Source organism: Narcine bancroftii, chromosome 9 (genome assembly GCF_036971445.1).
Source record: "Narcine bancroftii isolate sNarBan1 chromosome 9, sNarBan1.hap1, whole genome shotgun sequence".
NCBI lineage: Eukaryota > Metazoa > Chordata > Chondrichthyes > Torpediniformes > Narcinidae > Narcine > Narcine bancroftii.
In genome coordinates this window covers 28,852,080-28,867,850 of record NC_091477.1, presented here as the reverse complement: position 1 = coordinate 28,867,850, position 15,771 = coordinate 28,852,080, and the positions used below count along the sequence as shown (strand labels likewise).

Below are 15,771 nucleotides of genomic sequence, written 5' to 3'. Positions count from 1 at the left end.
GTTTTGAGGAGATGATGGTGTTAAATGACAAACTTTGGACAGTAAAGAGCATTCTGATGTATTTGCAGGTGACACGAAAATGGGTGGTGTAGTAGACAGTGAGGAAGGATATTTGTGTTGTCTGCAAGATCTAGATCAGTTGGGAAAATGGCCTAAGGAGTGGCAAATGTAAATTTAACTCTGACCAGTCCAAGGTGCTGTTTAGAGTTGGGTTCAATAAAGTACAAGTCAAACCAGGGTAAGACTTTAATGGTGAATGGGAGGGTCCTGGAGATTGTGATTCAATAAAGAAACTAAGGGGTACAGGTGCATAATTCCATGAAAGTGGCTTCTTAGGTGGTGAAGAAGGTGTCTGTCTTCCTCACCTTCATTGGGCAGAATATTGAGAACAAAAGTCAGGACCTCGTGATACAGCTGTGTGAGTCCACACTTGGAGTGCTGTGTGCATTCAAGTCACTCATCTATAGGAAGGATATCAATGTTGGAGGGGTGCAGAGGAGATTCACAAGGCTGTTGCCAGGACTGGAGAACTTGAGTAATAGAGAGGGATTGAAGAGGCTGGATCCATATTCTTTAGAGCATTGGCACCTCAAAGATGGCCTTACTAAGGTTTATAAAATCATGAAAGGCATTGATAAATTGAATCAATTTTTTTTTAAACATGAATGCACAATTCTAGAACCAGATGGCAAAGGTTTAAGGTGCAAGGGGAGAGATTTAAGAAGGATCTAAAGGGCAGCATTTTCACTCAGAGGGAAGTGCATATCTGGAATGAGCCATCAGAAGAAACTATTAGACAAGGGTATGATTAGAGCATTTGGACAGATATATGGATCAGGAGAGCAAAGAATGACATGGACCAAATGCAGGAAAATAGGACTATCCCAGAATGTTGATTTTTTTTTTTTTTTTTAACAGCATGGTAGAAGCTGATTTAAACCCATGCTGCCCAGCTACACTCAAATTAAGCTACAAACCAGAGCACCCAGGGAAACCCCATGCAAACAAGGAAAGAACGTACAAACTCTTTACAGAGAGCACTGGATACAAATCCAGGTCGCAGGCGCTATAATAGCATCTTGCTAAGTTTCCCTCTTTCCTGGTTGACATGGACAAGTTGGGCTGAAGGGCCTGTTCAGTGCTGTATGACTCTATCTCCAGTTGATCCATCAAATACTTATAAGTCAGCAATGACTCCCGACTCTAAAATATGTATGAGGTCTCAATGGGGGAAGCTTTCCAATCTGTCTGACAATGCAGACATCAAGGATTTATATTTGTACTTCGGTAAAAATGAATCCCCTTATTAGCAGTCTTATCTTCCTTGCCCCAATTGAGTGCAACAGCTTGGTAAATATTTAGTTTTATCAAAAAGAGCTCGTGTTCAAGATTCATTGTCCATGAGCCACTGTGAAGCTGCCTAGATTTGGGCTCAATAAAGTATAATGCATCAACCAGTTAGTATTAAATTAATACTTAAACTATCAACTCTCTGTTAAAATAATAAGCTACTGAATGAATGAGTTAATCTTTCCTACTCAATGTCAAATAAGTAGCTGGGTTATAAAATTATGATTTAACACTTCTTTACTAACATTTAGAATAGCACAATTATTACTTGTTAACATTAATGGAATTGAGATACCTGTTATTATCTAATTAGATTAATGGGCTAAAAATGTGCTGTAAACCTGAATCATAATAATGGCTAATAGTTATGAAATTCCAGGAAATTGTAGCTTGAATTATTAATGTCACAGCGGCACTCACTAGAACATCCATAATAGCTCCAGTCCATCAAAATAAATTGCATAATTCATTTATTTAACATTATTTTAAATGTTGTTGCCACTGGAGTTATTGAATTCTGCTGACAGACTACAGAATGATGCAGGAGGGCTCAAAATCAGTCACTTAATTGCTTATTGGGTTTGCAATAGCAAAGCAAAATATTTAGCATGTCTGTACCTTGATCATGTATTTGATTTCTGAAATGAGGAATGCCCTATTAAGAGAGATTAAACAAGTTAAGTCTCTGCTCTTGAGTTTAGAAGAGTAAGGATCTCATTAAAACATGCATAATAGCTCTTACAGGTTTGACAGGTTAGATGTGGAAATGATGCTTTGCCTATAAGCAAAATAAAGATTTGGTCATTCAGGACTGGGATGGGAAAAATGCTTTCAGAGAGGAATTCTTTACCCAAAAAGAGCTTTGGAGGATCAGTCACACAGTACATCAAGGCAGAGTTCAATAGGTGTAAAACAAGAAAGTCTGCAGATGCTCTGATTGTAGTTTACATTAAAATGCTGGAGAAACTCAGCAAGTCTCGCACCATTCTTAATGTAACAAACATAAAGATACATTACCAACATTTTGGGCCTGAGCGCTTCATCGAGGAATGAGCAAAAAACAGGGGAGGGGGCAGGGGGATGAGCACAGGCAAGAGGTCATAGGTAGAAATGGTGCAGAGATGTGTTGGGGGAGGAGATAGCTCTCTGAAGGAAGACAGAGGAATGGGGAAGAGAGGGAGATGAGAATGGCCTTACGGAAACTGGAAATAGATGTTAATGCTGTCCAATTTGAGAGTGCACAAATGGAATATTAGGTGTTGCTCCTTCAGTTTGCGGGTGGCCTCAGTTTGGCAATGTAGGTGGAAATGGACAGACATGTTAGAACTGAAATGATTGGCCACTGGGAGATCCACGCTATTGCGGTGGGCAGAGCAAAGGTGCTCAATGAAACTATTGCCCAGTCTGATCCCATTCTCTCCAATGAAGAGAAGGCCACATGAGAGCACCAGATGCAGTCGATAGCCCCTGCTTCACTTGAAAGGACTGTTTATGGCCCTGAGTAGTGGTGAGGGTGGAGGTGTTGGCGCAAGTACAGCACTTCCTGCAGTCACAAGGGTAGGTATCAAGGGGGTGATTAGTGCGAAGGGATGAATGGTCAAGGGAGTCACGAAGGGAGCAGTCCTTGCAGAAAAAAGAGAGAAGGTGTGTCTGGTGGTGGGATCATGTTGGTGATGGAATTTGTGGAGGATAACATGTTGGATGCTGAGATCAATAGGTGCTTGGATATTGAGAGGATCAGTAATACAATAGTTTTCATTTCTCCAATTACAAAATAAACTGTAAAGATAGTTTAAAGTGATGAGATAATTATTCCTCCCAGTAACTATCCATACTGTATGTTAGAAAAAATTAGTTATTGAACTTGCAGCCATGCCTTCTTTGTTTTTTTTTTACTTCAATTACATGCCATTTGTTTTGGAAACACATATACATGCACTAATATGCACAGAGAAAGTGCCAGATTTGGGTATTTGCATCAGGATCCATAATTTTAAATGTGCTCTGCAGTGGAGTTTCTCATGTTAAAAGCTGGGAGTCTAATTGTGGTAGCTGGCCTCAATCAATTCACAGGCTCGGTGGACTAAATTTTACAAGATTTTTAAGAATGACCACGACTTGCTTATATCTGAGGGGAAAAAAATGCGAAGAAGCCATCAGCACCACCTATTAAATCTAATCGATTGTTGAGTTTGATAGCAATTTAACTTGAATAAACAGAAGTATAGCTAAAAATGTATTTTTCTTTTAGCACCTAGAGGAAGAAGAGGATGGAAAAAATTTTATGCAGTGCTGAAAGGAACAATCCTCTACTTGCAAAAGGTAGTGCATGGTCATAAATTATAACAGAATAGCAAAGCTGTAAGTGGCTAGCAACTTAAAATTCCAAGTTTTGTTACTTGTTGCTTTCTTAAAGTTAGATGTATTGGGAAGAATGACCACTCGTGTACATATTGCAAACTGAGTAGAATAAATGGAGCTGGTGTAATGATCAGGGTACGTGAGACCAAAGTAACCAAAGTAAAATGTTGCGAGTACTAGAAATGTGAGATAAAACAAAATGCTCATTGTCTGAATTTATTTATAGCTAAATTTTGTCCACAAAGTTGCCATACAAGTAAAAAGTTAATATGTTCTTCCTCAAACTTGTATTAAGGTTCATTGCAATTGAACTGAAAACAGAGAGGTCAGTGTGGGAGAGGGACCAAGAATTAAAACACAAATGCCCCAAGGGTAAACTGAATGGAACTGTTCCAGTCACCCAATCGGTTTTTCACCTCCTCGAGTTAGAGGGGATTACATTGTGAACAACCGATACAGTATTCTAAATGGAAAGATCACTCATTTGCCTTGGAAGAATGTTTGGATAGTGGGCAGGGATGATAAAAGGCAGGTGTTGCTACTTGGATGGCTGTCTAGCAAAATATGGTGGGAATGGCATGCTCATTCAAGGAAATTGAGGACTGGAGTTTCTGAGGATATTGTCTGTTTGGAATACTGCAGGAAGAGGTCAGGACCCTGATGGTGATATCACATGGAATACACAGGAATTTTTAAAAAACATTTTATTTATAATTTTTCAAGCTCAAACAGTTTCCATATTCAAATAGTTACAAATATAATTAAAACTATGTACAAAATCAACCGCCAAGTTCAAGTCATTTTTCCACCCAACCCTCTACACCTCACACTCACACTCATTCCTCGCATACAGGACATCTACAACATAGGTAAGGAAATCAGCATTGGAATTGTCCCTGCCCCTTATTCCATTCAAGAACTTTCTTAGCTCTGAGGCTCTTTCTATACATATTAATCCATTTATGGGCAGGCACACAAGACACTATTGGTCATCCTCGTTAGCACATCACTCGCAGACTAAAAGGAACAAAGGAGAAAATGGAAAATAACCAAAAAATAAGGTTTGAAGATTCATCACATCTCAGCAGCTGGCACCGCATTGTTGATTGTGGTATGATGGAGCAACCTCCTTAGCTCCCACCTAATCGAAGGGTAGATAGGTGGAGTAGGGGGTGGAAGCATGTCAGTCCACACTATACCTGTGCTCCAATTTAAATATGGTCACTAAATTTTAAGGAACTTACTATATTTTTTTCTTAGATTATAGGTTATTTTCTCCAAGGGAAATTCTTCATGCTGAGGAGAAAGCCAAGTTCAAAGTTCATTTTAGCTATCATTCAGAAATTATCTGAGGGAAAGCAAAGACATAGTAGAAATATTAATGCGAAAGGTTGCACGGTTGGAGCAGATGCAAGAAATAGAGAAACTGGGCGAATGGGATAGAGTTCCCACAATGAGCCAGGTGCGAGTAAGTGTTGTTGCTAGGGTAGCCACGGCATTTGGTTGTAATCTAGTCCAATGATTCTCAACCTTTTTTTTCATATGCCTACTAACCTTACCTTTAATCCTAACTGGAAGTTATAAACTCTGTATTCCCAAAATTTCACCTTTGAAGGTCTTCCTTAACTCGCACATCCTTGCCCAAAAATAACTTATCCTAATCCACTTATTCTAGATCCTTTCTCATTTCCTCAAAATTGGCTTTACTTCAATTTAAAATCTCAGCCCGAGGTCCAGACCTATTCTTCTCCATAATGAAATTGAAACTAATGGCATTAGGATCACTGGACCCAAAATTTTCCCCTACACATACTTCTGTCACCTGTCCTATCTTGTTCCCTAATAGGAGATCCAGTTGGTACCTCTAAAGATTGATTTAGAGAACTTTCCTGAACACATTTGAAAATCTTCAAGCCATCCAGCCATTTTACAGTACGGGAGTCCCAGTTAATATGTGGAAAATTAATATCTCCTACTATCATCTCGATATGTTTCCTGGAGCTGTCTGCTATCTCTCAACAGATTTAGTCCTCTAATTTTCATTGAGTAGTGGGTGATCTATAATGCAACCCCATGAGTGTGGTCATACCTTTCCCAATCCTCAACTCCACCCATGTAGCCTCAGTAGGCAAGCCCTCTGGCTAGTCCTGACTGAGCACAGCTGTAATATTTTCCATTAGGGGCAATGTCACTCCTCCCCCTTTATTCACCCCTTCTCCTTCCCCATTCTATCTCGTCTTAAGCAACGGAAGCCTGGAACATTGAGCTGCCAGTCCTGCCCCTCCTGCAATCAAGTTTCACTAATGGCCACAATGTCATAATTCCATATGCCAATCCATGCTCTAAGGTTGTCTGCCTTTCCTACAATATTCCTTGCATTGAAATAGATGCACCAGAGAACATTTACACCATGTGCAACCCATAGACTTCTAACGGTGCATGCAATTCTCACATCATCATTTCCATCCTCAACTCCTCCATCTGCTTTGGCACACTGGTTCCCATCCCCGTGCAGATCTAGTTTCAAACCATTGGAGCAGCACTAACAAATCTTCCTTCCAGTTCAGACAAACCCATCCCATCTCTTCCCTGATAGAGACCCAATGATCTAGAAATCTGAAGCCCTCCCTCCTGCGCATTGTCTTTTAGCCACGTATTAAGCTGCATTATCCTCCTATTTCTAACCTCACTAGCACATGGTACAGGTAGCAACCCTGAAATCACAACCCTGGAAGTCCTGTCCTTCAACTTAGCACCTAATTCCCTGAACTCTTCTTGCAGGACTTCCTCATCCTTCCTACCCATATATGGAACATTATATCTGACTGTTTACTCTCCCTCCTGAGAATGGCATGAATTCGATCTGAGATATCTCAGACCTTAGCAGCACACCATCCAGTATACTCTATCTCTTCCACAGAACCTCTTATCTGTCCCCCTAACTGTAGAATCCCCTATCGTTACACCTTGCTCCTAATCCTCCCTTCCCTTCTTAGCCACTAGGAATATTTTGCTGAATGATGCAAGGAAGAAAGTAGAAATCTTTCCACCTTCAAGGATTCTGTTTGGAGGCTGTCAAGGGAAGCTTATATTTAAAAAAAAATGAGGACAGTGATTTTTTAAAAAAAATCTGAAATGTTGCTCTGTTATGGGAATCATTGTTTGAAGACAAAATGAGAAAATGTCAGGGATTTCAGTCTGATTATAATAGTGGCAGATACCTTTTAAAAAAAAAACCATTCTCACCCTCCTCAGCAGATTTAATAGCAAAGAGAAGATTGGTGCTTAGCTGAAAATGACAAAATTAATTCTATTTATAGAGCAGTTTATTTTGGGGAAATTAATAGACAGAATGTTAATAATGTTAAAATATAGTACATTCAACAAAAGTAATAAGTAATGGAGTTGACCATTAATCTTCTTGAGCCTTTGCCCTTGTTCAATTAGGTCATGGCTCACCTGTGAATTAACTCTATTTACATACCAAGATTTCATTATCCTCCATATTCTTATCAAACAAAAACCCACTGTTATCATTTTTGATTTTCCCAGGCATAGGAGCATTAAGGGGAAGGATTCCAGATTTCCAAAATCCTGTGTATTAGTTGCAGAGACTGATAACAATGGTGACAAATCCACAGGCTCTCGGTGTCTCTGAAGGGACTCTCTTTTCTTACATTCTCTCTTACTGTACGGGGCACCAGGAAATACTAAGAATGGCAACTCTTTGTCTTCCTTACCGCAGACAAAAGGAACTTTTGCATAATATTGCATGGTTCTATTATAATAATATAACAAATAGAGGAATCTTGAAGACATCCAAATTGGCATCACCCTGAGAGGCGTAGACATAGCAATTCAGAATCATGCAGGAAGGCCAGGTCCAACCTCCAAAAGCCAATTACCAATGTAAAAAGACAGATCTAAACTTATCTGGAATCTCAGGGGCATGCTTGGCAGGTGTGGCAGGGTTTGCACTCCATCAAATCCTATAGGACAAAATAAGATGAAACTATTAAATGTGATTTATTTTATACGTACAAAAATAAATATGCTTGGCCTGCCCTGTCATTTCCTTTAATTACTTTAAGGAGATGTAACAATGATGACTCGAATTGGAGAGATTATTGGGGTGTTTGAATTGAGATGAGAATAATGGAGAAAATATGGGCACAAAAGAAAACTCTCAACCATATGGTGGAAAGAGTTTATTTTCAACCTACATGAGCCATTTTCATTATCTATAATGAACTGTCAAAACATTAAACATAACATTTATCTGTCTCTTACAGGATGAATACAAGCTGGACAGGGATTTATCTGAGGTGGATCTGAAAAATGCCATTCGCATACACCATGCATTAGCAACAAGGGCGACTGATTACAGCAAACGGCCTAATGTTCTTAAATTGAAGACAGCAGACTGGAGAGTCTTTCTTTTCCAAGCACCGTAAGAATATTGTACATATCTTTTTTCAGCATTTGTGTTGTACTTTTACCATGTTTGATTTGGGAACTTTTTTTTGTGATGTTAACTTTTTTAATATAGCTCACTCAGATTTATAACATCACTTGATTAATGCAGCAATTAACCTAATCTCTACTGTTTGTAAAATACAGGTGGCAGGAGTTGTATCACAGCAAATTTATTGCAAGGCACATTCTGGACTTCCATCAGGTTTTCACCATTTCAGAGTGGCTAATAAATCTGGTTTAATCTGTTCTATTTTGGTGTCTAAATTAGACTGCTTTAGGTTCCTATCTTGCATGAAGTACAGTAAAGATGGAATCTGTCAAATTAGATAACAATGTCAGATCCTTTCAACTGTCTGGGCTGAAAGTACCATGGCACAGTTCCAGGAATTTTATCAATTGCCTACTCAGCTAAAAGTAACAAAATACATAATAGAACAGAAGCAGAAGAAATTCATGATACAGCAACATGCCATTCAGCCCATCAAATCTATACTACTCTAAAAAGATTAGACATTGGGGTAAACTTCAAGTAAGACTGGAGCACAGGAGTCTGCACAACTCCCCCCCCGCCCCCCCCCCCCCGCCAGCTTCCTTTTAGCCACTGTATAGTCTCTGGAAATAAAACTGAAGACCCAAGGACAAGATTACTGTAGCAGAGAGACATGGGGGATTGTGTAAGCTCTGCATCACAGAGCTCTGCATCATGATGCGGGACCTGCCTGTCCCGCATTGGACTTGCCAGTCACCAACGAGCCTGCAGCAGACGTGGACATACACCTCCATAAATCTTCGTCCGCGAAGCCAAGCTAAAGAAAAAAATCATCACAGAGTCATGGCTTATCCCCAACTCTTACAGACTTGACCCCTTAACCTGAAGGTTTCACCGACATCACAAGGATCAGACAGCATCCTTGGGTGAAGGAAAAGGAGGCAGTGTCTGCTTCATGGCTAACTCTTAGTGGTGCTGGGATATGATGATTCTGCCCCATGCTGCTCCTCTCATCTGACACACTTGGGGCTGAAGTACCGATCCATTTACCCATGGAGGGAATTCAGCTCAATTCTCTAAATCCCACCACATGTGCACTTTAAGCTGGCACTGGAGGACCTACATATCATGATTGACAAATGTCATATGGTGAATCCTGATGCTTTTTCAATCAAATTAGCTTAAGGTAGGTATTCCCAAACTACCACTAGCACATCTATTCCAACACCAGGAGATTGAACATTCTTAACCACTGTTACACCACCATAAAGGATGCCTACCGCTCCATTCCATCCCCACACCTTTAAAACCTGGTGGTGCTCTTTCTTCCTACAATAACTGAAGAGCAATGCCCTGGCAGTGAAGTCTGTACAGAAGTGGTCTGCGGAGGCAGAAGAGTGGCTCTGTGACTGTCTAGAGGCAATAGACCAGGCTATGTTCAAGGACTTGGCAGTGGACCTGAATGAATACGCCACAGTTGGTATCAACTTTATCTGGACCATGATTGGCTGATTGTGCTCCTACTAAACTCCTCTGACTGTATCCTAACCAAGAGCTGTGGGTGAATCAAAAGATCTGCAACCTGTTGAAGACCAGATCTGTGGTGTTCAGACATAGCAATTCAGAATCATGCAGGAAGGCCAGGTCCAACCTCCAAAAGCCAATTACCAATGTAAAAAGACAGATCTAAACTTATCTGGAATCTCAAGGGGCATGCTTGGCAGGTGTGGCAGGGTTTGCACTCCATCAAATCCTATAGGACAAAATAAGATGAAACTATTAAATGTGAAGCATCTCTTCCAGCTGAGCTCAATGCCTTCTATACTTGTTTCTAGAGGGAAAACAATCATGTACCTTCACAAGGCTGGCAAGTCTGTGCTCCCAATTTTTGACTGATGTGAAAAATTAATTCTCACTTCCTGCAGCCTATAGAATAAATGGTTCTGCATCTCTTGGAAATGTTTCGATGGTTCTGTTTCTTAAAACACCAGTGATAATTGCTGTCCATGACTGTCACCTGTCTCAGAAAGGCCTGGATCCCACTTGACTGTGTCTATCATAACAATAGGTCAACAGTGGATGCCATCTCGCTGACCCTCCACATTGCGTTAGATCAGCTGGATCACAAGTACACCTGCAACAGGCTGTTGTTCATTCACTACAGCTTGGTGTTTAACGCCATCAACCCAGCAAGGAGATTCGGCATATCATTGAATCAAACTTCTGTAGATACACCGTGGAAAGTATACTGAAAGGTCGCATTATTGCCTGGTTTGTAAACTCTTGTGCCCAAGGACACAGAAGGCTGCAGGAAGTGGTAGACATAACCAGACCTTTCTCAGGCTCCCACAAATTACATCTATTTGAAATGCTGCTTCAAGAAGGCAGCCAATATCATAAAGGACCCCCATCACCTTGGACATCACTTCTTCTCGCTGTAACCTTTGGAAAGAAGGTACAAAAACTGAAGCCCAGCACCTTTCAGGTTAAAGTGAAACATGAACGTCTTCAGATGCTATGATTGTAGTAAAAACACAGAAATGCTGGGGGATCTCAACTGGTCTCACAGCACCAGTCGGAGGTCAGAGAAAAAGTTAGCAATGAAGGCTCAGTCCTATGGTCCATAGGGGCCAGGGTGAGAGTTTGCAACAGAGGCTCAGACCTGTAGGTTGCTGGGGCCAATTTAGAGACCCATGTTGAAGGCTCGGTCCAGTGGACCACCGGAGAAAATGTGAAGAAGGGTTCAGGCCAAATGTTGGTTATATATCTTTACCTCCAATGGGTTCTGTGAGATCTGCTGAGTTCCTCCAGTATCTCTGTGTTTTCACCTTTAGGTTGAAATACAGTATTATTTTTCAAATGACCAAGGTGCAAAGAGAAAATGCAAAATGTTTCAGGTTTAACCTTTCCTTAACTGCGTGAATATTTTAATGTTTTTGGATTGCAGATGGTGATGCTCAGGACCAAATTCTTCCTGGATGGGAGTTATGAAAAGGGATTTTAAAAAATAAGGAAAAATGAATCAGGCAATTAAGATTATAAGTTTTCATATTAATAGGAAAATAAAAAGAAAGAAAATATTGTATTATATTAAGAAATTAGGAGTGGATATTGCTTTTTTACAAGAAACTCATTTAACTAAAAAAGGGCACCTAAAACTGGAAAGAGATTGGGTAGATCAAGTAGGTTTTTTCTTCTTCATTTAATTCTAAAGCCAGGGGAGTGGTGATTTTATTTAAGAAAAATTTACCAATTTACCAAGTTCAGAGTGTGACTACGGATCCTGCAGGTAGATATATAATGATAAATTGTCAAATAGTTTTTGAGGAATGGACTTTATTAAATATTAAAAATTGCCATGGAGAGAGTGCAGAAAAGGTTTACCAGATTGATACCAGGGATGGCAGGAGTTGCATATGAAGAAAGGCAAGAATGACTGGGCTTGTACTCGCTGGAGTTTAGACGTTTAAGAGGAGATTTAATAGAAACGTTCAAAATTCTTAAGGGATTTGACAGTCTAGATGCAGGAAGATTGTTCCCAATGTTGAGCAAATCTAGAACCAGGGGTCACAGTTTAAGGATAAAGGGGAAGTTCTTTAGGACTGAGATGAGGAAGAATTTTTTTACTCAGAGGGTGGTGAATTTATGGAATTCTCTGCCACAGGAAGTGATTGAGGCCGGTTCCATAGCTATATTTAAGAAAGAATTAGATTTAGTACTTTGACTAGGGGGATCAGGGGGTATGGAGAGAGAGCTGGAACAGGGTACTGAGTGGATGATCAGCCATGATCAAAATGAATGGCAGTGTAGGCTTGAAGGGCCAAATGGCCTACTCCTACACCTATTTTCTATGTTTCTATATGCACACAGGATTTAGAGAATGAAAAATTCATACAAGATAGTTCTTAATTTTGGCAGATGTTTATGAAAATATTTTAGTAGGAGGTGATTTCAATTTTTGTTTGGATCCTTTATTAGATAGATCATCAAGAACAATAGTTAAATTTAAAGCAGCCTAAAAATCTTACATTTAATGAAAGATTTAAACTTAGTGGATATATGAAGAAAGAAACATCCGAGGGGTAGAGATTATCCTTTTTATACTAATAGATTTGATACGTATTCTAGAATTGATTTATTTTTATTTTCAACTCAAAATCAAGAGTTTTGAATATTGATTATAAAGCAAGAATAATATCTAATTATTCTCCATTATTGATGGAAATGGAATTTACTGAAAAACAAGAGTCCGTATATAGATGGAGATTAAATTCTTTGTTATTAAAAAGGGAAGTTTTTGTGCTTTGATAAGACAACAAACTATTTTGTGATACTAATTTAATTCAATAGAGGATAAATTTATTATTTGGGATGAATTAAAAACATATTTGAGAGGGAAGATTATGTTTTACTTCAAAAATTAAAAAGGATTATATGAGAGATATAGATAAATTAGAAGAAGTACAGTATTGGAAAAAGATACTCAAAAATCACCTTCAGAGGATAAATATAGACATTTAATTAATAAGAAGTTACAATATAATACAATGTTGACATACAACAGAGAAAATTATTCTTAAATTTAGACAGAAATATTACAAATTAGGCGAAAGATCTCAAAGTTTTGACTTGGCAATTAAAGGCCGAACAAACTTAGAATTATTATTGCAATAGAACAAGATAATAAGAAAGTGACATTTAAACCACAAGAAATAAATGAAACTTTTAGGGAATTTTATGAAAAATTATACACTTCAGAATCATTACAGGATGAAACTATTATGGATAATTATTTGTCACAAATAACATTACCTGGATTAACTGAGACAGATAAAGATAATTTGGACAAACTGTTTACTGAACAAGAAGTTAATGAAGCACTTAAATGTTTAGAAAATAATAAGTCTCCTGGAGAGAATGGATTCCCAGTGGAATTCTATAAAGTATTTAAAGATTTAATAATTCCTTTATTTATGCAGGTAATACAACAAGCTTTTAGGTTACATGTTCTTCCAGAAATTTTTTTTACAGTGATAATTACAGTTATTCCTAAAAAAGATAAGTTTCATTAAAACTAGCCTCACATAGATCTATTTCATTGTTAAATGTTGATTATAAAATTGTGACAAAGGTATTAGCAAATAGAATAAATAATTGTCTTCCTGAATTAATAAATGTGGATAAAACAGACAAACTTCTGAAAATATAGTAAGGTTATTAAGTATGATTCACAGCACAAAATAAAAAGGATTTAAGTGTAGCAGTTACATTGGATGAAGAAAAAAGCTTTTGATAGATTAGAATTTTTTTTTAAATTTAAGGTTTTAGGTAAATTTGGTTTTGGACTTAATTATGTAAATTGGATTAGAGTACTTTACAAAAAGCTAAAGTAATAACTAATGGACAGATATCACAATAATTTAATTTTACTAGATCAAGTAGGCAGGGATGCCCCTTATCCCAACCTTTGCTTTGTTTATAGAACTTCTCACTTAAATGATCCATACAGACCAGCAGTTGAAAGGTTTTATGGTAAATCAAACTGAGCACAAGATTAGCCTATTTGCAGATGATGTGTTGGTATATTTAACTCAACCACAATGATCATTACCTAGACTTTATAAATAATTGATATATTATGGAAGAGTTTCTGGTTACAAAATAAATTGGGATAAAAATGAGATAATGGAATTAGTACAAGGTGATTATTCACAATGTCAAAAAATATTCAATTAAGTGGACTGATGTTGAGATTAAATATTTAGGAATACATACAGACAATAACTAGAAAAATTTATATAAATTAAATTATATTCTGTTACTTAAGAAAATAAATGAAGATTTGAAAAAAATGGATAAAGTTACCTATAACTAATTGAAAGGGTTAATTGTAATAAAATAAATATTTTTCCTAGAATTCAATATTTGTTTCAGACTTTACCAATTTCCATACCTCAAAAGATTTTTTTCAGGATTTAAATAAACAAGTTAGGAAATTTCTTTGGAAAAGTAAAATGGTAAGAATATGGTTAGAAAAATTAACATGGAAATATGAATTAGGTGGATGACAACTTGCTAATTTTAAGAATTATTATAAAGCAGCAAATTTATGGTTTATTGCTTTTTTAGTTGCAAGTATTAAATTGTCATGGGTGGAAATTGAGTTAAATAAAAATAGAAAAAGTATACCTGAGGAATGTATTTATAAATGGGAACCAAGGTTAATGGTTACTGACAAAGATGCTCCTAAGCTCTACACTCATAACTATGTGGAATGCGAGGTCATTTTCAGTACATTGGCTTTCTGATTATTTATGCATTATAAATTTATCACTGTCATGCCCAACATGAATCTTTTATCAGCACTTTCCATAGTTTACCAAGTCTTATATTTCCAGTTTTATTTTAATTTTTCTAGCACGGAATGATTTCTTTAAATTTAAATATCTTAAATTCAGTTTAAAACAATTAAACATGCCCAGAATGGACATCCATGGAACTGAAAGGTTTTAACAAATTTGTTCTGGCTACACTACTTGGTGCTTGCCTTCCATTTTCTTTGGTAAGGGAGAATAAATTAATAGGCATTTTCGTAGTCAAAAATTTGTTACGAATTTGGTTTCAATTCTGGTGCTATTTTGAACTGAATTTTTTTTTCTTTATCCACTCTGATTATTAATAATCTCTCTCCATCTTGCCTTGATCATGTTTTTCATAAATGTAGAGAAAAGGGTATCATTTTTAAAAAAAATATTTTTTGTAGACGGCTGCTTTATGACCTTTGACCATTTCTCACATAAATTTAATTTCCATAATTTCAATTTGTTTTTAGATTTTACAGGTTAGAGATTTTCCGAGAAGCCAAGTTACTATTTTTCCATTCTTCCATGATAGTAATTGTATTAACTTTTTTTTCAGTTAATCCTTTAACAAAAGGGTTTAATAGGATTCATTTATGGATTAATTTCTAAAATACGTTGCCTTTCTATGAATAAAATTAAGAGGCTCGGGAGAGCAACTTACAAACTATTCTTTCTAAGGATAATATGGACCGAGTGTTTAAAATTGGTCCATTCCTCTTCCATTTGTGCACATCATTCACTTATTCCATTCAAGATAGTACATAGAGCACATTTATCTAAAGATAAATTAGCTCAGATTTTTCCTACTTTCAACCCTGTATGTGACATATATCATAATGGGGTTGCTTCCTTATTTCATATGTTTGGCCCTGTTCAGCATTACATCACAATTGGAAGGGAATTTTTAATGCATTTTCCCATATTTTCTCGGTTACTATTCACCCTCATCCCATTACAGCTTTATTTGGTGTGGTGATCGAGAACAGTCGATCATAGGTGTTGGATTGCCATGTGATAGCTTTTGCCACTTTAATAGCTAGAAGATGTATTTTGCTAAGATGGAAGGACTCTAATCCTCCCAGTTATGCTCAATGGATGTCTCAAACCTTATCAAGCTTGAACCTCGAGAAGATTCAATATAATGTTTTGAAAACTAAAGTTTAATAAAATGTGGCACACTTTTATGGAACTGTTTAATGAATAATACAGTGATTTACTGTTCTGTATGTAACA

The 15,771-nt window shown here is 37.3% G+C and overlaps 1 protein-coding gene across 14 annotated transcripts in view; it reads left to right on the top strand.

The window, feature by feature from the left end:
- Positions 1-15,771, top strand: part of LOC138743365 (PH and SEC7 domain-containing protein 2-like) — a 274,779-nt gene that overhangs the window by 113,028 nt on the left and 145,980 nt on the right. For all 14 annotated transcript variants that reach the window (XM_069898611.1, XM_069898607.1, XM_069898609.1 and 11 more), the window contains 2 exons: positions 3,602-3,672; positions 8,004-8,161. In XM_069898611.1, coding sequence (XP_069754712.1) covers positions 3,602-3,672; positions 8,004-8,161 — 229 coding nt within the window. The remainder of the gene's footprint in view (positions 1-3,601; positions 3,673-8,003; positions 8,162-15,771) is intronic.